Consider the following 25099-nt stretch of genomic DNA (forward strand, 5'->3'; position numbering starts at 1 on the left):
TTATACTATGTGCGGCGTGTACCATCGTCGAACAAAGCTTGCTGCAAAGAGATCGCTAAAGGAGGAGGGGGTTGTCAGTATGGCTCAAGCTGCGATTGCCTAGAAGTTATCCAAGGATGGTAAAAATATGCTCTATATTGGGCACAACTGTGTTGAATTATTATGCCATGTGCATACTTGAATGCAGTGCCACAAGTTGCAGGATGAATTCAAGGGCCCAGGAAACAACACCTTCCAAATCTACTCGAGGTTATATCGTTTCGAAGGTGCACCCCTGGGAATACGGACCAAGCTCATCCCGAATGGTCCACTCATTCTTCTAGGAGGAGTATAAACTATAGAACCGGAAGAACTCGCTTTGGGACAACTGGGACAACTTAAATTTCACCGACGGCTTGTATGGCCTGGGATCCGTAACGAATAGATGGCACACGCGACAGAGAGGAGGCGGAGTGTCCAGCAGCGTTTTGTTGGATTTGTACGATCGATCCACTTCGCTCAGAACAACGCTCAGCAGGCGGTATGGGCTCGAAATTGTCTGGATGGATTTCGAGACCTGAGAGTGCGCTCGACAGGCGTGGCCTTGTGCAGGCAAGCGAGAATATGTGCTCCAATACTTCGACAGGGCAAACGTACATCGTAACACTGTGTATTCATGAGAAACACCATCGAGTTGATTCGATCAGCGTCAAAGTGCCAAGATATCTCACTTTTCAGACCGTTACCAACGAATTCTGGATAAAATAGTGTTTTATAAACCCCACCTCGATGCTGTAAGGTAGAATGAATAACGTGGCGGTTGACAGCAGAGCTAACTCGATCGTTGTGAGGCATTAAAATCGTAGTACACCTTTCAACACCTAAATTGGGGAACCTTAATCATGGTTCGTAGACGCCCAATGCTCATAAGTATCTACATTTGCGTTCCCGTCATGATTAAATCGAGGGCTTAGGACCAAGGGAAGATGCCAGCCATCCGAATTATAACACACCAAAATGTCCCAAGCTCCTCGTGGCGCAAGTGTGTTCGGAAAATTACCATGGCATGTATGCCATAGCGACGTCCGTGTAGCAAGCCTCGAGTCAGAGTCCCATGATGGGCTACATGGTAATATGTTCAGCCTTTAAACTGTGACCAACAGTGAACAAGGCGTACACAAACGGGATCAAAATACATCAATTTCATCCATCACCTCGGAGGGATCGATTTTCCAACAACCTTCCCTGCCCATAATTCGTTGCAGCCAGTCACACTTCGCATCGGCCCACACATGATCATCGCTTGGCTGTCGGTAGCCAGGCTGAGGTAGAAGAAGGGTTAATCTACAGCTTCGGAGCAGTCTCCGCTCACCATATAATCGAATTTGGGGCATAGTCGGCTTCAGTTGATGAGGAGCGAGACGTATAATGACGTGCTCAACACATGGAACGAAGTCCATTTCTGTAGAACTTGCAGGGGCTCCTTGGGCTACATGATCGGTAGGCGGGGAATCAATGATGGGAGCGGACAGCGAGATGTTACGACTGAGATAGAGAGGGGTCAACGCAGGAGCCACACTCGCTTGGACAAAATGCCTGGTAATCTTGTGGCAGCGGACGAGACGCAGATGGCGTAGTGATGGAAATAGCACTTTTGTGCTCAAGGTAATAGGCGAGGGTAAGGAGAGAAAGGAAGAGGAATTAATGATTGTGAGTTCTTCCAACGCGGGAAGAGGATTGGCGAGTATGTGCGCGAATTTAGGCATTGTGAGAGTTCGTAGATGTGACGCTGTGAGTTGCAAGATGCGATCAAGGGCCTGAACAGCTGCAATATCTAAATCCGAGTAGACTTGTGTGAGCCGATTACCCAGTCCAAATATTGGGCGAAACTTGTGCAATAAGTTCTCCTTGTCTTCAGTGGAGAAAGAGTAGTGAATGAGGATACGAAGAAGCTCGTCCTGGCGTAGTTGGGACAAGTCTGGTAACTCATCCAGCGTCCGATGTGGGCGGAGATCGGAGATGAATAGGTTTTGCACCCGACGGAGTGGGGGCGACATCCGCTCAAACATTTCTTTGAATTTGTACACCGCTGCCCACCCGCAGAGCGTAACACTCTGTAGGCGGTATGGGCCCGAGGACCGTCCTGATAAACCTCGAAACTTGAGATAAAGGTCGACCAGTGAAACCGTCATCTGTACACGCCAGCGAGAATATCTGCTCCCATATCTCGATGGGAAATTGGCTCATGCTGAACCCAGATCTCATTAGCAAATTATTCACCAGTATGCGATGCAAAAACACGAAACATACCTCACTTACAGAGGATGGAAGTGCTGCTGGATCAGCTCAAGCTCAGTATTTTTAGGTGGGCGTAACAGCTTTCACGATGCACTCGGCGAGAGATAAGAGGACGTGGACCTCGCCGGCAGGCGCTAATTTATGTACATATTGTGCCTGAATTTCGGTGCTCGGCGTGAGCCTCGTGCGTCTGCCATTGTACATTATGTTCTTTTACATTTATATCATACAACAACAAGAACATGTCCACCGTCAGGCCTTGAAGTCTGAAGCTTACGGTATCGGCCATAGTCTGCCTCAAGTGAGTGCGCAGGACGCAAGAGCCTGAGGGAGTATACAGTTGCGGCAGCAATTAAAGTTATATAAACACAAAAAGTCACTTTATTTACGCTCACTTTCTGAGAATGCGACGTCCGGACTTTGCTCAATGGCACACGTTCTCTTGCTCCGAGCATCGAATACCCCCGACGCCTACGAATATGCGTTCAAGTCCCGAGGGTACAATCCCCTCTCCGTCCCCGTCCTCGAGACCACGTCCACATCCTTGGATCGTCTCAAAGACACCATCACCGCGGGCCTCAGCAGGTGCGCGTATGCAGGCGTGGTCATCACTAGTGGACGCTCCTGCGAAGCTTGGAAGACCGTCGCGGGGCAGCTCGCCCAGAGCCATGGAGACATAGAGGGGGGAAACTCGGGTATGTCGGTTCTCTTCCTACAAGTGACGTCGTGAACGACACCACCCACAGCCACATGGGCCGACATTCCCTTCTATGTCGTCGGCGAGGCCACCGCGCGCGCCCTCGCCGACATCGGCGCATCCATCGGCGCGCACCCCTTTGTACCCCGGGACATCCGTGGTGCCGCCGAGTCTGGTACAGGCGAAAAGCTCGCCCACTTCATCCTCCGCGACCTTGCCCCTAGCCCTGAGGGAAAACGTCTCCTCTACCTCACCGGTGACAAGAACCGCGATACGCTTCCGAACATCCTTGCTAGCGGCGGCGTCGCGCTCGACCCGCTCCAGGTGTATGCGACGCGCGGCTCGTCAACGTTCCACATCGACCTCGAGCGGGCGGTTCACGCGCATCCAGCAAGTGTGTTCAGCTGCCCCCGGCGCATCTAGCGGTATGCTGACCGTGGTTCGGAGCAGGCATCTGGTGGATCGTTTTCTTCTCTCCCTCCGATGCCGACTTCGCATCGCCCGCTCTGCGCGAGCACTTTGTCCTCCCTTCAACAGACTCCTCCGAGCTCTCCCCCCGGATCGCTGCGATCGGCCCAACGAGCGCGCGCCATTTGGACGACAAGCTTGCCATGCGGGTGGACGCTGTTTCGTCGAAACCGAACGCGGAGGCACTCGCCGCATCAATCGCCGGGTTCGATGCCTCTATCAGCACTCGAGTACCATAGTCCTCGCACTTGTCACTCTCATTGTATTCTTAGGTCAATCACAAACTATAGTATTGCAATGACGCCGAGAGGAGCAGCGTACGGTGAGATCAGAGAGCGTGGAAGGGTTGCGCGGCGTGGCGGCGGCTATATCGGTGCCACTGTTCTGCAAGACTAGCATCTGTCTTCAGAAGCCGGAGGACGACCTGGCGAGTGGACGGTTGCACGGAGAGCATAGGACATACCAAACCACGTTGGTGGGCGAAGATATTGGTATAGTTCTGGGGTTTTATGATGTAAGATCTCGGGAAGGCGCTTTATAACGTGCAGAAGATTATCTTTCTATCTATCGCGAGTACATATACAAGGGAGAAGAATCATCGGGAATGAATGGTGGGTAGGCTGAGTTTACCATAATCATGTCAATCAGGTCCATCATCCCTCGGTGCTTATTCAGTCATTGCAAACGGGTCGTCACCATCGAGCCCTTGCCTCTCTACAGACGTCGGAAATACAAACCGCGGTGCGTCCATCTCAACTACCAGATGGCGAGCCTGCGATTCGCTGTCGTCCAAGCCCGCCGCAGCGTAGGCGTTCACGAGCCCCGAGCGTAACGAAAGCCTGCTGAGGGGAGACGAACCCGTCAAGAGCGACTCGACGGATCCGATTCTACAGGCAGACGGCGCAGAAGACATGCTGATGGCGCCCATCGACGAGCGATGACGATACTCCGCGAACAGCACACGATCAGGCGAGGCGAGGGGCACCTCGCCGAGCCCGTCGTCCTGCAGTAGCGCTGGGTCGATCTGCCCGTATCCATTCTCCGCATATGTCGTTGCCCAGTGGTCAGCCTCCGAGCCGCGGGACCACGTCTGCATTGGCGGGAGGGCCAAATGCGGTGAGTAGAGCTCGAACGGCGCGCGGGGCTCGAAGCGCGTCGCAGGATCGAACATGTCCGTCGAACCCTCAGAGAGGACCTTCGTTAGTGGAGGGAGCACGATCTCGCGCTCGCGTAGCAGAGACTGCTCCAGCGGTTCGTCTGCGCTAGCCCACCGTCGCATCGGCGCGAGTTCATAGTATGTCTTGTCGTAGCCAGCCTGGGAAGAGGCGTTCGAAACCAGAGTAGACGAGCCGTGTGAACTGCCAGACATAGACCAGTGTTGCCCTTGACTGTCATACAAAGCAGGGTCCAGCCAGGGATGCAGTCCAGGCATAGCGTGCAGCGGGACAGGCGAATGCAGGAAATCAGGCTCAAAAGCAGGCTGCCAAGTAGTTGTCCGAGAGCTGGAAGGCGCTGCGTCGCGGCTGATGCCTTCGGCCACATGCGGCGGGATGCAGTGTGCCAGAACGTGCTTTGCCTCATCAGGGTACTGCAGCACGAGCTGCTGCACCTCGGCCACCAGCTTCTTCTCCTCTTCAGTGAACACGGGCGGAGCAGACTTGCTGTCCTCTCGTGCACAGACTGCCAAGACGAGCTCCATGCTGCGCGTCTTCTTGAAAATGCAAGTGGGACAAGCCCGGACAAACTGCGAGATGAGCTCCTTCGGTATCCAAGAGTAGTGCTCGCGGATGACCGCAGTTGTCTTGTCCCGTCCGCCATGGTTCGCCAGGCTGTGGCAGTAGCAGAGAATCTCGTAGATCTGGTCCTTCAGCGCAATGGGGCGGTTCTCGTGCAAAACGATAGGCATCGGAGGAGAACCCAGAGCCTCAATGCTCTCGATCTCGGCGGGGGTGAGCAGTGAGCGCGTATAGGACAACGTGAACATCTTCCGCACCCACCAGCGAAACTGAGGAGTGCCAACGCGTGATGCGGTCGGGTCATGAAGTACGTCCCAAATGTTGTCGAACATAGCCTGCGTGAGGAGCGCCTTCTCCCGCTTGCGGACATGCAGAGAGGAAATGTATTCCTCTTCGATAATCTTGTATTGCGTAGGGGAGGGCATCCCGAGATCAGGGTGCAATTCCGAAGGTGTCTTCTCCTTGCCCTCCTCGTCGTCTTGCAACTCCAAAGTCCCAGAAGGCTTAGTCACGGCAGGTCCAGTCATGGCAGGCCTCTTTCGCTTGCGTGTTGGGGTGCCCTTGACTTCGTACGGTTTGGTATTGTAGCCCGCTGCACGCCTGCGCTCCTGGCGTCTGACCCGCGGGGATGCCATGCTGAAAAGAAAAAATAGATGATCTATATCGCGGAGGGATGCTCAAATTGATATTACTAAGTAATAGATTATGGCTGGCAGCAATGAGCATAAGCTACACCGCGATTCTATACACGGCACTCACCTAGTTTGTGGGAAGTTGAATTATAGAGGTCATAAGATAGATTGTATCCGAACTGTTCAGATCGCGCAACGCACGACTTGTACCAGTCCTCGAAGCGAAAGGAGAGGGACAATAAGTAGTTTGGGATGAGGCTGACACGCGCTTAAACTCTGAACCCATGACCACGTGCCGTGAATCCTCTTTTGGCAATTGCACTGTTGCAGAATAGTGCCCGAAACCTGATACGACCGGCGTCTACCCTCCGAGTTCAAACTTCAATGGAACTTCCCAATTGCATTGGCAAGCTCAAGATCTCACTCACCGCTGAGAGTCCAAGTCACGTTATTTTACTTTGCGAAACTGGTATGTAAAATCGTCCATGAGTCTGAAAGTGTTATTTTACACGTAGCACCTTTATGATGATTGCTGCCTGAACTAACGCCGTGGAGCAAATACCGTGACGCCGCCCTCAGGCTGTTACTTGTTCCCCATGGCCAACGTACGATCATCCATCGTCAAAAAAAAAAAAGATTTTGTTCAACTGTTGACGCTAAATACTTATTGCAGAATCCTGTCTATGAACCATTCGTAATACACAGCTTCACTCTGCAACCGTATTCGGCTGGAAGGGGAGAAAGCTATCGAGCCAAGGATCTCAAGTCGATATCTGTGCGAGATAGAACCGCAAACCTGTCAGCTGTGAGAACACCTGCGCTGCGTATCTATGCTCAATGCACGTATCATTGGTGAGGACCGTCGGTTCCTTCCTTACTCTTATCATCCTCGCACCTCGATAAGGTATTTCTTATGGCTATAAAGGAATAGAATGCTCCACTGTTTGTTGCCGAACGCTTCTACCAGCAAACCGTCGCTCTTCTCGATTTGAGCTTTGTCTATGGCTACCTCTGAAGGCGCACGCGTACTCTCTGAGGGCACCGGTTACGGTGTCGTGCTAGGCATCGGCTCCGTCTTCGCGCTGCTCATGATGGCGCTCTCAACATTGCAGAACCGGTACACATCCTACAAGATCGCGACATCGGAAGAGTTTAACACCGCCTCGCGATCTGTCAAACCCGGCCTCATTGCTGCGGGTATCGTCTCCGCATGGACATGGGCCGCAACGCTCCTCCAGAGTTGCACAGTCACGTATGAGTATGGCGTCGCAGGCGGGTTTTACTACGCGGCGGGCGCGACGCTGCAGGTGTTTCTGATGTCCATCCTCGCGGTGCGCGTGAAGATGATTGCGCCATACTGTCACACCTATCTAGAGATCATCCATGCTCGCTACGGTGATGCGGCGCACTTTGTATTTGCGACGTTCGCGCTTGTCACGAATCTCATTGTGTCCAGCATGCTCCTGCTCGGCGGTAGCGCAGTCGTGAACGCGTTCACCGGCATGAACATCTATGCCGCGAATTTCTTGATCCCGATCGGCGTCATGGCGTATGTGATTCTTGGTGGCCTCCGGGCAACCTTCCTGTGTGAGTTTGATTACGTCAATAGGCCCGTTAGCCACTGAATTGAGTTATTTGGTACTGCAGGTGACTATTCACACACGACGATTCTCATGATCATTTTATTCTATTTCTTCTTCTATACATACACCGAGAGCGAGTTGATCGGTGGTATGGAAGGCATGTACCATTTGCTCGTAAAAGCGGCAGAAGAGCGTCCGGTAACCGGCAACAAGAACGGGTCATATTTGACTCTAAAGTCAAATAGTGAGCCTCGTACTATTTTTCTGCTAATTTTTATAATTTGTCTCTCCTAGACGGTTTGGTGTTTTTGATCATCCAGATGTTCGGTGCATTTGGCAATGTGACTGTGGACCAGGTTGGCTCAAGCATTATGCGAATATCGCATTCATTTGACTTACAGACTATAGGGATACTGGCAACGCGCAATTGCTTCGGAAGCGAAGACGACCATGTATGCATACCTTATGGGAGGCGTTGCGTGGTTTGCTGTTCCCATGTCAATGTCAACAGTGATGGGTTTGTCTGCTGTTGCACTAGCAAGCAGTACGTGCCATCTGTTTTTTGACTCATGAAAGTCTAAAGTGTCACAGGCACAAACTTTCCGTACGCTGGCGGACTATCAACCGCAGAGATGGACGCTGGATTGGCTGCGCCCGCTGCTGTGGTCACTATTCTTGGCAAAGGAGGTGCTGCCGCCATGGTGAGCCTGCTATATGCGCCTTTTCCCTCACGTTCTGACTTCGTGTATCTTCCAGTTGATTTTGCTTTTCATGGCTGTCACTTCGGCATCATCGTCTGAGATGATCGCAACGTCGTCTGTACTCACATTCGACATTTACCAAATCCATTTCAGGCCTGACGTCGGTGTTTTGCGCAGCACCGTGTTCAGAGAAAATTCACACTGACTCTTGTATCTGTTCCAGGCATCACCTGAGCGTCTCATTCGCGTCTCACATCTCATGGTTTTTTTCTGGGCTCTTGTCATGTCAAGCGTTGCCTGTATCTGGAATGCAATTGGCCTCTCGCTCAATTGGCTCTATCTCTTCTCTGGGACGATTTACACTCCCGCCGTTGGCCCAATTGTGCTGACCGTGCTTTGGCGCAAGCAAACCCGTAGGGCTGCCATCAGTGGTGCACTAGGAGGCTTGGCAGTTGGCGTGATTAGCTGGCTTGTTGTAGCAAGGACCTATTATGGCGAGTTGACTATGGCGAGCACGGGTAAGCATATAAAACCTTTGTTTTATAGCACAATTTAAGCACTAATATATTACACGTGAACAGGTGCGCCTTATTCGATGCTAGCAGGCAATATGGCATCATGCCTGGCCGGATGCATCATCTCGACAGTCGTCACCTGGATAAGGCCCGACACCGAGTTCAATTGGTTGGAGACAAAGAAAATAAACCCACGCGGACGTGCCCTGGACCAGCGAGAGTTGAGGCAGGCACGAGTATCGCAGGCAAGCGAAGACGGAAAATCAGAAACCGTTCAGATTGCCGAATCGACAGAAAAGGACCAGGAGAACGAGGCAAAAGTCGAAGATCAGGAGGTGCCATTGCCCCCTGCCGAGGACCAGCCTGCACTCGAGAGCTATGACTCGCTGAAAAGCTCGATCAGAGCCGCTTCTTGGGCTTCGTCCGTGATGAGCTTTATTGTAATCCTCGTGAGTTAGGCGTAGCAGATACAAATATCGATGGGATACTGACACAGTTTGCGAGGAAGCTTATACCCATTCCGCTATTTTTCTCGAGTTACGTATTCTCGCTGAATTTTTTCAAAGCGTGGGTCATCATCGGGATTATTTGGCTCTTCGTAGCTGCATGTATCACTTCCATACTGCCGTTGTGGGAGAGCCGCGAGGCGATGATGGACATTGGCGGCGGCCTGATGAGGGATGTGTTCAGAAGTGGGAGCAAATCTAGGAAATGTCCAGCTGAGGTGTAGCCAGACTTGTTAGGTCTGAACAGTGTTGTTTGCTGTTCATGCCTGATGTCTACGACATCACAATAGTGCATGGCCCATCGCAACTCCAGAAAAAGTGCTGCATAGTTGCTATGATAGGTGCAGATTTAAAACTCAATACTCATGCTTAGATCATTGGCGTCCCCTTATCGCATAGCATAGAATTGTAAAATAGAAGAAACTGCTGGGAGGGCAATCATAAATCTTGTTCTTAAACATTGAACGAGATCGTAATGGGATACAACCCGGTGAACGAGTTTAACAACTATGTTTCCAGAAATCCTCAAGGCGCCTGCGCGATCTGGGGAACTCGTTGTATTCTAAGTCGTCGTTCTCGTGCGTTGAGCCCTCAGATATGACAGGTGCATATTCTACTCCCCCTAGCCTTCACTCAAAGCAAATCGTTGATATCCAGGACAAGGAAGCTATATATTCTCCTTTTTAAATCGCCGCTTTATTCAAGCACTCCTTTCCTCCGGGAAAACGCACGGACCATCCTTGCTTCGTGCCGCTGGCAGTGGCTGACATGGGAATGCATCCCCAGCCTGTTCAAGGCCATGACTGTCCATAGTCTCTTGATCTTCCTGGAGTTATTGTACTAAGTAGTGTGACTACCTTTGCCGAGTGTGGCTCAGCGCCGGATGAATTTGTTGGTTCAACTTGAACTTGAACCAATAAGTATGTACTTAGGAGATTATTAAATTCTGAGATCTAGCGTCGGCGGTCGCCGATGGCCCGAAAGCCGGCCGGCAACCTCAGGCTGCGAGCTTGAAGTCATCTGCGTCGTTCCCCGACTGTTCGCATAAATTCGTCCCACAATGTCAAAAAAGGAGAAACCATTGTTTTCGTTGATTGCGGGCACCACAGCTGGCGCGATAGAAGCGTGAGTAGCGTCCAAAACTCTGCTCGGAGTGCGCATTGAGCCTTATATTCAGCTGAGCACACAGATTCGTGACCTATCCCACCGAGTATGTCAAAACGCGCTCGCAGTTCAGCGGCAAGGTATGTATTTTATGTGACAAGTGCCCAATTGGCGCAACGCTGAGGTCGTAGGTGAACGATAGAAAGAGGGTCCATGGACTATCATCCGGTCGACGGTGCAACAGAAGGGGTTGACAGGTCTTTATTCTGGGTGCATGGCGTTGGTCATTGGTACGCATTATCGGTGACATTGAATCGCATGAATTTATATCGGATACACAAGGCAACTCCCTGAAGGCGGGTGTGAGATTCGTGTCGTATGACCACTTCAAACATATGCTAGCGGATGCTGAGGTGAGAGACACAACGTCATCCGTTTGATTTCCTCTAATGCTTCTTCGCATTTGAGGGCAAAGTGAGCGCGCCAAGGAGTCTTGCAGGTTCGTGCTGAATCTTGTCCATGTTTCTATTGACCTATCGGTAACGCTGTTAATGTAGCCGGACTTGGGGCCGGTATGATGGAGGCCATTTTCGCTGTTACTCCATCAGAGACGATCAAGTGAGCATATGTATTGTGTCTCACAACTCAGCCACTACAACAATGTGAAGGACGAAAATCATCGATGATGCGAAGAGCCCCAGCCCCAGATTCCGGGGGCTCTTCCACGGCACGGTCACCATCGTACGAGAAGAGGGTCTCAGCGGGATTTATAGAGGGCTTTTCCCTGTAGTAAGCGCGTTTTCTCGTTCGCCTCATATCCATATGCTGAGTGTGTTTTTCTCTGCAGATGATGCGCCAAGGTACACAAACGTCGCATACATGCACTGGGCATCCCTATTGACAGCATTTTACTGATAGGCGCAAATTCCGCTGTTCGATTCACGACGTACACAACCCTCAAGCAATTTGTCCTGAGTAACGCGCGACCGGGGCAGAGCCTCTCGAGCGGAATGACGTTCGGCATCGGCGCGGTCGCGGGACTGGTCACAGTGTACACCACGATGCCACTCGAGTGGGTTTTATTTCCCATTTCACCCATTTTTATTGACATCCCGCTCTCCTTCGCAGTGTCATCAAAACACGGATGCAATCCCTCGAGGCGCGCCAGGCATATCGCAACTCGTTCCATTGTGCATACAGAATCTTCACAGAAGAGGGTATCACACGATTCTGGACGGGAACGACGCCAAGGCTGACACGATTGGTGGTGAGCCTCTACTGTTGTTGGTTTACTGCGTGTGACTCACGAGATTGTTGTCGTTGTAGTTGAGTGGAGGCATTGTATTCACAGTATATGAACAGATCATCTCGCTCCTTGGAGGACGAGCAAGTCAGTAATTTTTGGAATAAGATAGTTGTTCCTGTCTCGTCTAACACTACACTCGGCATTGTGCTTTCTTTGTGAGATCATGTGGCGATGTCCACTGGTTCATTTTCTTTACACAATGCACTCAGTTCAGTGGCTAATTTTACGACATGTCGCTACACTGATATCATACAGCAGGTCTCCCAATTCCATCTTGTGGCTCGGCTTTTCCATTGTTTTAGTGGAAGTAGTCGGTACCATATGGCACAACTGAGAACCAAGCATCATCCAAAACTTGGATGATTTCGTCCGCTGCAAATTAACGTCAACATTGGAAAATCATGTCGGTCATTTTCAAACCGACTCACGCAAGGGACCCTTCTCCAAGTCGATTAAGTTCTTCACATTTCGTGTGAGCAAATCTGGTGTACACATTCAACACGGTACGCACCTGCTCGATGTGGTTCAAGCTGGACGCGCCAATGAGGACGGCGTCCCCGTGCTCGCGTTTCATGAGACTGTGGTGTGAAATCCAGCGGAGTGCTATTTCAGCCAACGTCAGATTGTGCGCGGTCGCAACAGCTTGAATGGCAGCAAGTGCTTTAAAGTGGGGTTCGTTCCAGTACCTATACGGAGTCGTCAACGAGTAAGTAACTGTCCGGCTGGTGGGACTAGAGGAGAAGGATCGTGACGCACCGCGCCCGGTAGTTCTGTCATGAGATGGAAGATGTCAGTATTTGACGTGTCAGACGGGCTCAACACGTACTTTGCCTTGGCCCTTTGTAGGGTCGAACCGTGATCCAGGCTCCACCTGCTCGTCAGCGGAAGAATAACGCCCGGTAAAGAAGCCACCACCGACTGTAAAACTATCAGATAAAAGATAAAAGACGGATGCGCCAGTATCGTGGACATACGCGGGTTAAACTCGTAGAAGCTAATGCCATACTTTCGAAGGCACGGGAACAGCTCGGGCTCGACTTTCCTGAGATCAGAATACGATGGAAGATTGAACAGTCTATTAGTGACCGAGTAGTGACCGGATAAGGATGGTATGCGCACCTATGAATGGCATTGTAGATGCCCTGGTACGCTGTGGGCTGGATGTATCCATTCGCCCTGCAGATCTGCACGATCTCGGCGACCTCCCAGCTGTTAAGTGTGTGAGATTCTCCTGTTTGCGGATTGGCAAATCGCTCACGCCATGTAGTTGCTAATCCCGAAACGCTTGAATTTTCCCTCCTTGTAGAGCTCGTTCACGGTTTTCAGAGTCACTTCGTATGGCGTGGTGCGGTCGGGGCCATGGAGGTACCACATTTCCAGCTGACTATAGACAATTGAGTTCACGCGGGAATCAAGAGAGGATGCTCGTGTACTCGGTGTTTAGCGCCTTCATGGAGATTTCGAGATACTTTCGCAAGTCCTGTAGCGTAGAAGATTGTGATGATTTGACCAGCCCTTATTGTCAAAGTGCATACCTCCGGAGAGTGAGAAATCAGATCCCTGTCAGGGTTTTGAAGACGCTTGTTCGACTAGAGCAGGGGGGAAACCGTTAACATTGCGTTGAGGAAACGTGTTACGGACAGACGTACGACATTAGGATAGAGCTTTGTCTCAATCTTCAGTCCGCGTTTTCTCCAATCGACTTTGCCTATGTATTGCTCACTGGTGCCGCCAGTGTAACCGCGAGCGGTGTCGATCTGTTCGATTTGGATGTCAAACGTCTTCTATTCAGCACGAAGGGAATGATTTTTGTACTTCGCTGTGTCCATGAGCTTGGAAGACATCTAGGATGGCTTCTACATCCTTAATGTTGTGCACTCTCGCGCCTAAGTGCAAGTTGGTTCGTTAGACAAAACATACACTGGAAAGTCTCGACTCTCACAAACCTTCTTTCCCCGCCTCACCGAACGTCATGGCACCCTATCCATGCAATGACATGCTTAAACATTCCCCCCTCACTGTAGAGAGACGACATTACCATGACGATGTTCAACGCGCTCTTCTGTTGGACCATGGTGGAGATTGAGTGAAACGTTGAGGACAAAGTTCAAGCCTTTCCAACAATCATCTCAGCCAAATATATAGTCGGCATATTAGCATGAGACCAGCTTACTCACAAACCCTCCGGACTTTCTTGCCAGTCATGCCGAAACCAGGAAGCTGGCTTGCCTAGTACACGTGGCACAATTGCATCATATGCACCGCTGTCAATTCAGGAGCTGCGATGCAAAAGCGATAAATAGTCGAGCGTATCTGTATTGGCCTAGGCTAAGCTTGAGGTGAAACTTAGATTGAGCCCCACTTGAGCCGAGCGGCGCTAGATGTTATGTTAGGCTTAGCAAGCCATGGAATTCTGGAAACCGGTTGACCCACGCTTGCTTGCTCATAACCGAGGCAAGCCCGAACGTACTCTAGCGAGGGGATTGGAGGACTAAGTATCTCACCGGTACCCCACATTCCAACTGATCTGAAAAAATGCTGCATCTTAACTGAACACTGGATAGCACGTCAGCATGCCGCGGTCGAGGTATGATAGATAATAAGCATCATATATCAAGATACAGATTATTGTTCAGGTACGTAGCTTTATAATGACTATGACGTCAGCGACCCCAGGAGCCAAAAAGAACAAGGACCATAAACAAATTTTAGCATAAAGCAGCACATACTATACTTCAACGCAGAAGGCCGGTGTCCATAACCCGCTGAAACTGCATTCATCTCTCGTATCGTCTTGCTCAGACTTTCGATTGTAAAAAAGTAAGATTGAACAAGTGCAGCAACTCCATTCAGATAATACATGGTAACAGTAACCCAGAAGTAACCTGTTCAGCGTGAAATGCGACGTCTCCACGCGCGAGGAAGTTCACTCACTATGAGCTTGATTCAGATGACCAGTGCTGATCACGGTAGCCCTACTTCTTCCCTGAAGCCGCTTCATGTTGCTTCTCTAGCTCAGCCTAGAAGCACAACAATCCGCAACATTCAAAAGAGGTGAAAATAACAACTTACCAATTCCGCTTTCTTCTTCTCAATCTGGGGGAGGACATTAGTCGCGTTCATGAGAAAGCGAACTTTTCGGGACGCACCTCCTTCCTTATCTTCTTCAACTGCGCAGCTTCATGCTGACGCGCATACTGGTCTGGAGTGGCAAATGGTTATATATACGTGTGTCCGTCTCGCACTGCCATGCTCACCTTCGTGAGCCTTCTCCTTTTTACTACAAGGGGTGAGAACCTGCGTGCATAGTTGGAAGCAGCTAGACTCACTTGAACGAATCTTCAGAGTAGAGTCGCACTGACGCGGGCGCAGCACGCGGGAGACGGCGGACAGAGGTGGTGGCGATTCTGGCAAGCATGGTGAATAAGTCGAGCAGAGTGGTGCGTCTGGGGTTTTATGCGAACACGAACGCGCACGGCACGCAGCCGCGCTTCGCTCTCGGTTGGCCTCGGGCGCGCGCGTGACGTGGGTCACGTCACACTTTTGCTCTTGACCATGTCGTCCGCTGTCCTCAGGCAGGCCTCCCGCGCCGTATGTTTTCTTTAGACTCGCTCCTGGGCCCGCATCTGAGTGTAATCTGACACAGACTCGCACGATCTCCCGTTCCTGCGCGTTCTCAACGTCCGCTGTTGCGCGGAAAGGTACGTGACAGGTGGTCAGCTGGCACACGGTACAGGCCAACTTACCTCTGCGCCGCCCGCGCAGATTTTATCCAGGACCTCTACATCAAGGAACTGAAGGGATACAAGGCGCCGCCACCTGTGAGTATCCTCGTCGGTCTGCAGGTAAAATGTCGTTCATGCATTGTGTAGGCCAAGGATGCCCATGTAGGCGCCGTCAAAGCGTACTCGATCCCGCCTGCGCCTCAGCCCCCGACTGTTCCCGTCGACCTTGCAGCGGAACTTTCTGCTTATGATGCTGTGGATCCTGTCGCTGCTGGCGAGGCCACGACCACCACCACGTCGACCGAGGAGCTCACAACGGGTGCCGATACTTTCCTTGCGTTCTTGGAGGCGGACGAACCTAAGGCGGAGGTTCACCATTGATTTCAGAGAGCGTCTGCTATGATGTCAAAATAGAATTTGTTTTTACTGCAACAGTGTGTGAGTGTTGCCTGCTGCGAGGTATGGTTCATATGGCCGGATGAATACGGCTATACCCGTTCTAAATCCTCAGCTTTGTGAAGTAGTCTCGCATTCACTTCCTCGTCTGCTTGCCTACTCGTGCAACTACTCGAGTGAGGAAGTAGTTTTATGGCGTTTCGGCTCGACTATGCCAAACCTTCACGAAGAATTATTGGTTCTTCGAATGTCTGCCTTACCGTAGGGACCCCATGCCATTCAGCAATAATCTCCGCGATGATTCGCTGCCTGTCAATCCTTGCTCATTGGGGCTGCCGTCGCCCAATTGGACAAGCCGAAAGTGTTTGTGACTCTGACTGGGGACACGGACTTGGAGCATTTGGATACTTGAGACCGAGAGCGTATTAAATCTTGACATATTGTTGACGGTGGTCAGCAGAGTGATCAAACTGAAAGGATGTCTGCAGGCATCTATCCACTTGAAACCCATTCTACAGGAGCACACTCATAGTACATATTATAAGCCTATCAGCAACAAAGCAGCCATCATCTTACAGCATAGTACACACGAACAACAAGAATAGAGGAACATCGGAACGCTGTCACCGTCCTTTGAAGCTGCAGACTTGAGTCGAATACATTTATGGAACGGCGTCGGCCTTTTTCGGGCCTTTGGCGGCAGTAAGGCTCTTGTGAATAAAAGGTAGGACACCTAGAGGAGTGGTCAGACCTGTCAGTGCTTGGGAACAAACTGGAAGACTTGCCTCCACCCGCTATCGTGGCGCGGACAAGGATATCGAGTTCCTCATCGCCACGAATGGCTAGCTGCAAGTGCCGAGGTGTAATGCGCTTCACACGGAGATCTTTTGAGGCATTCCCTGTTGTGACCGAAGGTGTATTAGCAACAGCATGGCTCAGTGGAGAGGAACACAAGCGGAGGCTCGAGACTTGATATCAAGGTCACACAGCAATAATCCACGGGATGATTCAAGTAACAATTGCTTACCAGCTAACTCCAAGACTTCTGCAGTCAAGTACTCAAGGATTGCAGACGTATATACAGCCGCCTTTGCCCCTATACGAACGTTGTGCTGTGTGCGCTGTTTAAGATACCGATGGATACGGCCGACAGGGAACTATGGATGTTGGATGAGTACACATTTCTAAACGCCATAGGAAGGTCCGAGGGGAAGCAGGGACCGCTTGATCTGTTCCGGTACGTAGCGATGAGTAACAACGTCCATACCTGCAAGCCGGCCTTCTCACTCCGTGTTTGCAAAGTTCGCTGTTGTTGCGGTGCAGGCTCAGGCTGATCTTGTGTCGTCGCAGATGCAGCTGTTGCCGTTCCCCCTTTCCTCTGTCCTTTCTTCGGCGGCATTTTAAAGAGGGCTAGGACGCGCTAAGTGGAGTTCGATGTGCAGGTGGCTTTGACGCAAGTAGCAAAGGCTGAATAAATAAACAGCACGCGCTGGCTGATATCCGATGCAGAGGGGATCAGGATCGCCGGAGGACACGCGCAAGACGCGAAAGTGGCTGAGATGGGGGTTCTGGGTTAAGAGCCAGAATCGCGACTCAACAGAGGGGGCGCGGTCACATGATGCTATTTGTCTTGCACAAACATGAAAGTGGCGCTAATGCGAATTGAAATGTCTTCGTCCCAGATTTTCGTTGCCAGGTATCATCCTCTCTGCCTTCCTCCGTCCTGAAGCTTGCCTGTGCGACTTGTCTGCTACCCTTCTGGACCTGGAGAGATGATTCCTCTGACGAGAGCTAGCGGTGCTCGCCGCATGGAGACGACTTTGCTGTCGTACTCCAGGCAAAACCTTCCTCGACCAGCACGTCTCTATTCGACTCCTTCAAAACGGGCGAATGCCCCGGCTCTCGCGACAGCGACACAACCTCCGAGTGGCTACCCTCCGTATATGCCTACCGCACAGCCTACAGATGCATCCGTAAACGATATGGAGGGCTTCTTGCGGCGCCGGACATCTTATACCATGCTCCCAACGCCTCTACCAGACGACGAGACTAATCCGCTGAACGATTTTTACTTCACGGATTCGCCTACTCAAGACTTATTATCTGTAATGGATGCTTGTCTGCATAACCTGTATGATGTGCCTCGTGCGAAAGGCATCTTCGAGCGTCTACGGGCCACGGATAAAGGCGAGGTACTCTTAGACTCGCGAGTTTACAATTCGTTTATAGAGGCGTTCTTGGAGATGGCTTTGGACAAGGATTCTGATCAGCCTGCGGGGTGGGTAGAGGATGCATGGAAGCTCTTCCATGAACTCGATGGCGAGCAGACAAATGCCCGACCAACTGCAAATACATACGCACTCATGCTCCTGGCTTGGCTACGATATAACTCGGAATCAGGTCTTATAAAACCCCTTGCTTTTACGGACGCACATGACCCTGCAGCACTACTACGGAGTATGATTGACCGTCAGATTCCTGTTACTCTTGTTGTCTCCGACCGTGCATTCACGTCAAATGACGAGGCATCACAAGCCATTCAGGCCCTTTCGAAAGCCGCAGTTGAGATGGGCCTGTCAAAGATAGTCAACGAGTTGGGCATGGCGGAGTCGCTAGGCCGGCAGGAAGCTGACCCTCTCGAAGATGTCCCCGAGGCGAAACCCGTTCTGCGTCGCAAGGTTAGTTGTCTGAAAGCGTGCGGCCGCAAAGACTAACTAATATGCACGACGGCGATAGAAACTAGAGAACATTCAGATGACACACGCCGAAGACGGTCGAATCGTAGACATTGAAGTCCAGGGTCCTATCGAGAACGATAGCTACGAGATTCCTTTTAATCTTGAGACCTTGCGGAAACATCTGTCTCAAGTCGTCTTTGCGCGTCGGGTACTGGCTGAAGACGTCGCTGCACGCCAGAAGCTGCTAGAGGAATCTGTCTACGATGTTGCAGTGGAGCGATTAAAGCACCAGGCAGAATTATTTGATGAGCTTGGGCTTAGCAATAAGGCCATGAAAAGCACCGATCTCCGTACATGGATGTGGGAATGGCATCAGAAACTGCAAATTCGTTTGAAAGCGGAGATTGACCACATTGTGCAGGAGGAGAATAGGCTGGGCCGTAAGATTGAGTCAAAAAGTGGTATGTAGTCGTGGTATTTGTTGCAGACTTAGTGCTTATTGCTTTGTATAGGTGAAATGAAGCGAAGTGCTGGGTTAAGTCCATTCCTTTCACTTTTGACTCCGGAAAAGTTGTCCCTTATTGCGATCATGGAGTTAATGCATCTCCAAGGGACTGGTGGTGTGGCAGACGGCATGAAAACTGCGCGGGCTCTTCTCGCAGTCGGAAAGGCCGTTGAGCTTGAACACAAGGCTGAGATGTGCAAGAAGAGCAACCTTCCTATCCCCACAAGTTCTGGTCGCACTTCAGACCACAGTTTCTTCACGCGCCTAGGTTACCGGGACTTGCAAGCCAGGCGAGTCGCGGCGAGGAAGTTCATGGAAGACGCTGAGGACTGGACGACAGATTGGACACAGGTTGTGCGAGTTAAGGTTGGCAGCTTCCTCGTTGATGCCCTGATGGATGTTGCGACCGTTATGCGGACAGGCGTGGACAAGAGAACCGGCGAGGCAATGTGAGAATTTCCTGCATCTCAACTTCATGTCAAACGAATTAACTATGATTACAGCTCTGAGGAGCAGCCGGCGTTCTTCCACTCGTACGAATACCTGCGCGGGTATAAGCTTGGTGTCATCAAGCTGAACCCTCTTATCTCTGAGAAAATGGCTAAGGAGTCTATCCGGGAGACGTTACACCCGCGACATTTGCCCATGCTTGTGAAGCCGAAGCCATGGCTGAGCCATGATCAGGGTGGCTACCTTTATAACAAGAGTAAGTTTTTTAATCTTGCTGCAAAAGCCATGGTAGCTGACGAACCATAGCATGGGTCATGCGTTTTAAGGAGTCGCAAGAACAGCAGAGCTATTTGCGACACGCGTCTTCTCTCGGCAACCTCGAGCTTATTTACGCCAGTCTTGATGTCCTAGGCAACACTCCCTGGAAGATCAACCGCCGCATCTTCGACATCGTATTAGAGGTCTGGAATTCTGGTACTCGATGGTGCAAGATTCCGCCAGCGGCCTTTGATGCACCGGAACCTGAGAAGCCGGAAAATTTTGACACAGATCCCAGGGCGAAGATGATTTATCTGACAAGACAGAAGCAATATGCTCTCGGTAGAGCGAACAATCATTCTGACCGGTGCAGCGTCAACTATAAAATCGAGATTGCCCGAGCGGTGAGTACGCGCCATATGTGTGAAGAGGTAGCGCTGACATGTCTCCTGTCAGTTCCTGGGCGACACCATTTACTTCCCTCACAATGTCGATTTCCGTGGCAGAGCCTATCCCCTTCCGCCGCACCTGAGCCATATTGGTGACGATCTCAGTCGTGGGTTACTGATGTTCGGCGAGGCAAAACCGTTGGGAGAGCGAGGGCTCCGGTGGTTGAAGATTCACCTTGCTAATCTCTATGGTTACGACAAGGCAAACTTTGATGAACGCGTCAGCTTTGTTCATGATCACCTCGACGACATCTTCGATAGCGCGGACAATCCACTGGAGGTAAGGTCACATTCGGTCTCTGGGCACAGTTCCATTTTGCTGAGTTACCCCTCTAGGGGAAGAAATGGTGGACTAAGGCGGATGACCCGTGGCAGTGCCTCGCTACTTGCATAGAGCTGAAGGCCGCACTGCAGTCGCCTGACCCGCACACCTATGAGTGCGCGTTACCCGTGCACCAAGATGGTACGTGTAACGGGCTGCAACACTACGCTGCCCTTGGTGGAGACGCGCAGGGTGCCCGACAAGTCAATCTGGACGTCACTGACCGTCCCTCCGATGTCTACACGTTCGTGGCGGAGATGGTGGAGAAGGCTATGGAGGAAGACGTCAAGCTTGACCACAAGTATGCAAAGATGCTGACTGGTAAGATCTCCAGAAAGGTCGTCAAGCAGACCGTAAGTCGCGTGCTTTCTCTACTGTTTTCTATCTAATCCCTTGACATCGCATAGGTCATGACCACCGTGTATGGTGTTACCTTCATTGGGGCTCGTGAGCAGATCGAGAAGCAGCTAAAGGACAGGGGTGATATTGCTGCGGAAGAGTGTTGGCTCGCGGCGTCTTACGTTGCTAAAAAGGTCGGTTCTCTAGTGCCGAAATTGCATGGTCAATCCTCAGTCGCTCCGCAGGTGCTGTTATGCATTGGCGACTTGTTCAAGGGCGCCAAAGATATCCAGACCTGGCTGAACTCCTGCGCAAGGCTTATTGCAAAGTCCATCCCGCCTGACCGTCTTGATGCGGCCACCGACGTGGAGCGCACATTCGGTACTGGAAGGAAGATGGTCAAGTCGACAGAGGCTACAAGGCTGAAGAAGGAACAAATGACGTCGGTCGTTTGGACTACGCCATTGGGGTTGCCAATCGTCCAGCCATACAGGGCGACAAGGCGCAAGCAGATCATCACCTCTCTGCAGACTGTCTTCATCTCGGATCCGAATAGCCCTACGAGTGGTGAGGTTTCTATGCTCATAATTAACCATCGACCAATGATGACTCACACGTCATTGCAGTCAACGCCTCTAAGCAGGCGTCGGCATTCCCTCCCAATTTTATCCATAGTCTTGATGCTACGCACATGATGCTGACCGCCCTTGAATGCAAGGTATGTGCTGACTAGGTGACACTACAAGACCTCGGCTGACATCTGCATCGAAAGACGCAAGGCGTAACCTTCGCCTCTGTGCACGATTCGTACTGGACGCATCCATCCAGCATCGACCAAATGTCTACGATCATCCGTGACACATTCATTGCCTTGCACTCGTCGGATGTGCTTGGTAAGCTGGGTGACGAGGTATGTTCCGCACACATTACTGCGTCGGATATGTAGAGCTCAGCTGTATCCCAGTTCCTGCAGCGGTACAAGGGCTACAAGATCCCCGTTTCCAGCTTGAAGAACACGTCGTTTATACCCGGTTTCGGGCCGACAGCGCGCAGGATCTCCGGTTCAAAAGCGAAGAAGCAGTCAGCGTCAGAAGTAGACCTAGCTGACGAGCCCGCAGACGAGGTATCGGAGGAGTCCAAGTCTGTCGTGCGTACCGGGGATGCAGACGCGCAGGTGCTCGCTGCGCTACAATCACCAGTCGATGTTGGAGAGAAGAAAAAGCGAGGTCGCCCGAGCGTAACGCCGGCCGCCGCAGTCATGGATGAAAACAAGTTCGTGGACCTGACGAGCTTCCTGCCGCCCCTTCCGCAGAAGGGGGTTTTCGACGTGTCCACGATCAAGAAGTCGCTGTATTTCTTCTCATGATCCCTTTTGTGCCTGTCTCCCTCCCCTGCCTTGGCATTCCTCGTGTTCGCTCGCGTTGCATCAACTAACCGTCTCCGCATTGCTTTCGGTCCCCCCTGCTCACATCTATTCGCTTACGCACATCGAACTACTGTATCTTATGCATCATACTATTCTACATTACATATTGCTTTAGAGACGCACTACTTGGGTATATAACATCTTTCCGGAACTACGGCGAAGGTCCGTTGCTCGTGACAATTGTGGTCCTTTCGGACCGGCGTGACTTTCAGATATGAAAACCGCAATCATGGAGCACGCTCGATCTCGTGGACGCCGTCTCCGCGTTGGTAGCGCGCAGCTCGCGCACCGAACAAGCGCGGAGATACTGAGCTCGCCGCTGCTCGTCGACTCGATGATGAGCCGGGTTCAATGCACAACGTGGCGTGAGCGAGGTTCCAGCGATTCCTGCACAGGCCCGAGGCTGAACGTTTGAACATGCACGAATGGACACTGGGAGTGTCGTCTCTCCGCGACTCCACACCCCACTGATAGAGGCTCCTGATACCCCACCGCCCCAGTATTCGAATATCACTTGACAGCCTGAGGATCCGAGACGAGCTTTGGGGCTATGGGTAGGTCTCTCCACATACCTGGGGTGTTCTTCCTCTTTTGCGCGCTGGTGCTGCTGTGCCTGGTGTCGATATCGCTGCCCTTCCTGCCTGCCCTCGATATTGCGCGGGTGCGGGCGAGTCAGAGTGGAGCGAGCTTTGTGACGGATGTTAGCGTGGAGGCGGTCGTGGGGCTGAGGGTGCGTATCAGATGTGATGTTTGACCGAAGTGACCCGCTCAAAGTTTGTGGACGGCGTGTAGCTCGGGATTTGGTAGGTGATGGCTACAGCGGCAGGAAATGTGTTAATGAGCCTTTTTCGCGTGAAGGGGAGCCTGTTCGTATGGAGTCTCGACCGGACAGTGCGAATGTACTGTTGCAAGTTGCGTTGGTGTTTTTCGTGCAACCATCATTGGATGAACTGTGATGGCTTTGCATAGGTAGTCCCTACAGCATCAGCGTATACAACAGCGGCGGCAACAGTTCTCTCACCATAGAACCCCCTTGGACCCGTGGTCTCGCTGTGCATCCTATTGGTGCGTTCTGCCAACGATTTACGCACCGTTGGTGCTGATCTAGCTGCATAGCTACTGGTGTGACGCTCATCGCTTTGCTGCTGTCATGCTTTACCCACGCTTTCTTCATTTTTCTGACCACTCTCACCGCGTTCATCGCGAGCCTGCTTGCATTTATCGCCTTCGCCGCCGACATTGCGCTTTACGCGCACTTGAAGCACGAGATGGACGGTCTTTCCGACATAGAGCTGACCACTGATGCAGAGGCTGGTGCGTGCATCCAGATGCTAGCGATGTGGTGAACTCAGCTCTGTGTCTTCAGCGTTTTGGATGACGTTCGTCTCGTTCGTACTCTTATGCCTCGCAGGATTTATGATTTGTCTCGGTCGTCGACGCGATCGTATGGCCGGCGCTACAAATTACGCAATGCCTTCGAGTAAAACATCGCTGTCATGGAGGAGGAAGAGAAGGAGATTCGACACGGCTTAGACGATATTCACGTATTTTAGAGGGCAAACTATGCGGCATATCGTTGGGGGACTACGATTCCATCCCGAGCTTGCTGCTTTCTCCGCCATTTCGCCGCTGGCATGACCTTGTATTATTATATACGATACTGTGCATGGATTGGATCTCAATTTATTCTACCATGTTATCTCCACCATAGTGATAAGTGTTCTGGGACTAAAATCCCGGCCTCGTCGCGCACAAATCCTCATTCTTAAAGGCCTGCCTAAAATAGAAAAATGACGTCAATGACGTCAGGGCGGAGTACCTAATATGGGGCGATGTGGCGGTTTTCGACGCCCCGACTCTGCGCGCGGTATAAAAGGCTGCCATGGTTTGAATCCCCAACACATTTATCTCTACCTACCTTCCAACCAACTGCATACCCACATTCGTCCCAAATCATACCCATTATAATGTCTTCTACAAACTCCAACACCAACCCGTTCGTCACCCAGCCCCCACCCGAGCACCACGTCCACCGCGACTCGGAGGTCCTCCCAGGCGCGAAGCGCGGCGGACAAGCACCGGACTACAGCGCGGACGTAACGAACGATTCCAAGACATGGGCGGACAACAACCAGCGCCGTTTTGGCGCAGGGACCGACGACCACATGGTCATGGCTGGCGGTCAACACGACACACTCGGAACCAGATCGACGCCAGACGGCCAGCAAGGAAACAACGCGTACACCCAAGATAGGCCGATGGATGTCAAGCCAACTTCGCAGGGTGAGTGTCCTTGACTTTGTGGGCAGGTTCTGCTTACTAACGACGTCGAATAGGTGGCGTCGCGGTTGGCGGTCATGACGATCTGCCTGAAGGCAAGGCCAAGTTGACCGACAAGATAATAGGCAAAGCGCAGAAGGTACTGTAGTTGGTTGCATTGTTCCCATAGCCCACCACTGATGCTGTAGCCATAGGTTGCTGGCAAAGCTACCAACAACCAGGACTTGCATGAGAAGGGCGAGCTTCGAGAGGCCGGTGGTAAAGCCGCGGTTCAGGGTGAGGCAAGGGTTTCGCATGACTGAGCGATTCAGTGTCATCCACCACTCCCTACCGGTCGACGAAGACATTGAATGTGTCTATCTAATACTGTACAATGTTCAACATAGTCTAGTACTCTAAAGTTGTATCAAATTGGTTCACTACGATCAATGACAATGCTCACCATTATGTATATTGGTCGAAGAATGCTTCGATTATGAGCCTATTGGCGGCGGCGACACATCATCTTAGATGCAACAATCACCTTGGCCAGATGTGACATACCGCCAGGTTGAGTACAATCTTTACTTCGATTACACAGAAGATATACGACTAATGCCATGGAGGGTATGGGAAAAAACATCAGTTAATTGATGAGTTTCCTGGCTTGGTTATTGGTCATTCATAGGTCACAAGGCTCGCGATCTCTAGACGCTAGATAGTAATGATGAATCTATGACTGACCGCTTTGCAAAAAAAAAAAAAAA

General features: G+C 51.4%; 12 protein-coding genes across 12 annotated transcripts; 7 read left to right on the forward strand and 5 right to left on the reverse strand.

Moving 5' to 3' along the window:
• Positions 1-1166: 1166 nt before the first annotated feature.
• Positions 1167-2171, reverse strand: FIBRA_01826 (uncharacterized protein; the record flags this gene model as incomplete). Its single annotated transcript, XM_012323695.1, has 1 exon — positions 1167-2171. The coding sequence occupies one exon, from the start codon at positions 2169-2171 to the stop codon at positions 1167-1169; it is 1005 nt and encodes a 334-aa protein (XP_012179085.1).
• Positions 2172-2704: 533 nt separating this feature from the next.
• On the forward strand, positions 2705-3681 carry FIBRA_01827 (uncharacterized protein; the record flags this gene model as incomplete). The annotated part of the gene is made up of 3 exons (XM_012323696.1): positions 2705-2972; positions 3024-3368; positions 3425-3681. 3 exons carry the CDS (start codon positions 2705-2707, stop codon positions 3679-3681), a joined length of 870 nt encoding a protein of 289 aa, XP_012179086.1.
• Positions 3682-4109: 428 nt separating this feature from the next.
• FIBRA_01828 (uncharacterized protein) lies at positions 4110-5813 on the reverse strand (the record flags this gene model as incomplete). Its single annotated transcript, XM_012323697.1, has 1 exon — positions 4110-5813. One exon carries the CDS (start codon positions 5811-5813, stop codon positions 4110-4112), a length of 1704 nt encoding a protein of 567 aa, XP_012179087.1.
• Positions 5814-6811: 998 nt separating this feature from the next.
• On the forward strand, positions 6812-9067 carry FIBRA_01829 (uncharacterized protein; the record flags this gene model as incomplete). Its single annotated transcript, XM_012323698.1, has 8 exons — positions 6812-7397; positions 7458-7637; positions 7688-7749; positions 7802-7937; positions 7985-8094; positions 8150-8254; positions 8318-8612; positions 8676-9067. The coding sequence occupies 8 exons, from the start codon at positions 6812-6814 to the stop codon at positions 9065-9067; spliced, it is 1866 nt and encodes a 621-aa protein (XP_012179088.1).
• Positions 9068-10175: 1108 nt separating this feature from the next.
• Positions 10176-11617, forward strand: FIBRA_01830 (uncharacterized protein; the record flags this gene model as incomplete). Its single annotated transcript, XM_012323699.1, has 11 exons — positions 10176-10240; positions 10305-10359; positions 10422-10509; positions 10562-10632; positions 10688-10718; positions 10777-10837; positions 10888-11008; positions 11067-11079; positions 11138-11291; positions 11348-11486; positions 11546-11617. 11 exons carry the CDS (start codon positions 10176-10178, stop codon positions 11615-11617), a joined length of 870 nt encoding a protein of 289 aa, XP_012179089.1.
• Positions 11618-11823: 206 nt separating this feature from the next.
• FIBRA_01831 (uncharacterized protein) lies at positions 11824-13599 on the reverse strand (the record flags this gene model as incomplete). Its single annotated transcript, XM_012323700.1, has 14 exons — positions 11824-11897; positions 11954-11984; positions 12037-12211; positions 12282-12295; positions 12352-12443; positions 12500-12567; positions 12645-12734; positions 12784-12909; positions 12959-13005; positions 13061-13114; positions 13175-13282; positions 13341-13411; positions 13472-13505; positions 13564-13599. 14 exons carry the CDS (start codon positions 13597-13599, stop codon positions 11824-11826), a joined length of 1020 nt encoding a protein of 339 aa, XP_012179090.1.
• A 901-nt stretch (positions 13600-14500) lies between these two features.
• On the reverse strand, positions 14501-14943 carry FIBRA_01832 (uncharacterized protein; the record flags this gene model as incomplete). Its single annotated transcript, XM_012323701.1, has 5 exons — positions 14501-14545; positions 14598-14621; positions 14675-14727; positions 14783-14805; positions 14855-14943. The coding sequence occupies 5 exons, from the start codon at positions 14941-14943 to the stop codon at positions 14501-14503; spliced, it is 234 nt and encodes a 77-aa protein (XP_012179091.1).
• A 137-nt stretch (positions 14944-15080) lies between these two features.
• On the forward strand, positions 15081-15631 carry FIBRA_01833 (uncharacterized protein; the record flags this gene model as incomplete). The annotated part of the gene is made up of 4 exons (XM_012323702.1): positions 15081-15116; positions 15172-15226; positions 15291-15346; positions 15398-15631. 4 exons carry the CDS (start codon positions 15081-15083, stop codon positions 15629-15631), a joined length of 381 nt encoding a protein of 126 aa, XP_012179092.1.
• Positions 15632-16308: 677 nt separating this feature from the next.
• FIBRA_01834 (uncharacterized protein) lies at positions 16309-17045 on the reverse strand (the record flags this gene model as incomplete). The annotated part of the gene is made up of 4 exons (XM_012323703.1): positions 16309-16379; positions 16420-16545; positions 16674-16803; positions 16914-17045. The coding sequence occupies 4 exons, from the start codon at positions 17043-17045 to the stop codon at positions 16309-16311; spliced, it is 459 nt and encodes a 152-aa protein (XP_012179093.1).
• Positions 17046-17454: 409 nt separating this feature from the next.
• Positions 17455-22013, forward strand: FIBRA_01835 (uncharacterized protein; the record flags this gene model as incomplete). The annotated part of the gene is made up of 12 exons (XM_012323704.1): positions 17455-18324; positions 18383-18785; positions 18837-19278; positions 19333-19535; positions 19586-19941; positions 19994-20266; positions 20323-20661; positions 20716-20841; positions 20893-21214; positions 21274-21365; positions 21420-21557; positions 21612-22013. The coding sequence occupies 12 exons, from the start codon at positions 17455-17457 to the stop codon at positions 22011-22013; spliced, it is 3966 nt and encodes a 1321-aa protein (XP_012179094.1).
• Positions 22014-22623: 610 nt separating this feature from the next.
• FIBRA_01836 (uncharacterized protein) lies at positions 22624-23606 on the forward strand (the record flags this gene model as incomplete). The annotated part of the gene is made up of 5 exons (XM_012323705.1): positions 22624-22803; positions 22881-22989; positions 23043-23138; positions 23190-23387; positions 23440-23606. 5 exons carry the CDS (start codon positions 22624-22626, stop codon positions 23604-23606), a joined length of 750 nt encoding a protein of 249 aa, XP_012179095.1.
• A 434-nt stretch (positions 23607-24040) lies between these two features.
• Positions 24041-24655, forward strand: FIBRA_01837 (uncharacterized protein; the record flags this gene model as incomplete). The annotated part of the gene is made up of 3 exons (XM_012323706.1): positions 24041-24356; positions 24410-24492; positions 24548-24655. The coding sequence occupies 3 exons, from the start codon at positions 24041-24043 to the stop codon at positions 24653-24655; spliced, it is 507 nt and encodes a 168-aa protein (XP_012179096.1).
• Between the last annotated feature and the right edge of the window lie 444 nt (positions 24656-25099).

This window comes from Fibroporia radiculosa (genome assembly GCF_000313525.1).
Source record: "Fibroporia radiculosa TFFH 294 genomic supercontigs, scaffold927, whole genome shotgun sequence".
Classification (NCBI taxonomy): domain Eukaryota; kingdom Fungi; phylum Basidiomycota; class Agaricomycetes; order Polyporales; family Fibroporiaceae; genus Fibroporia; species Fibroporia radiculosa.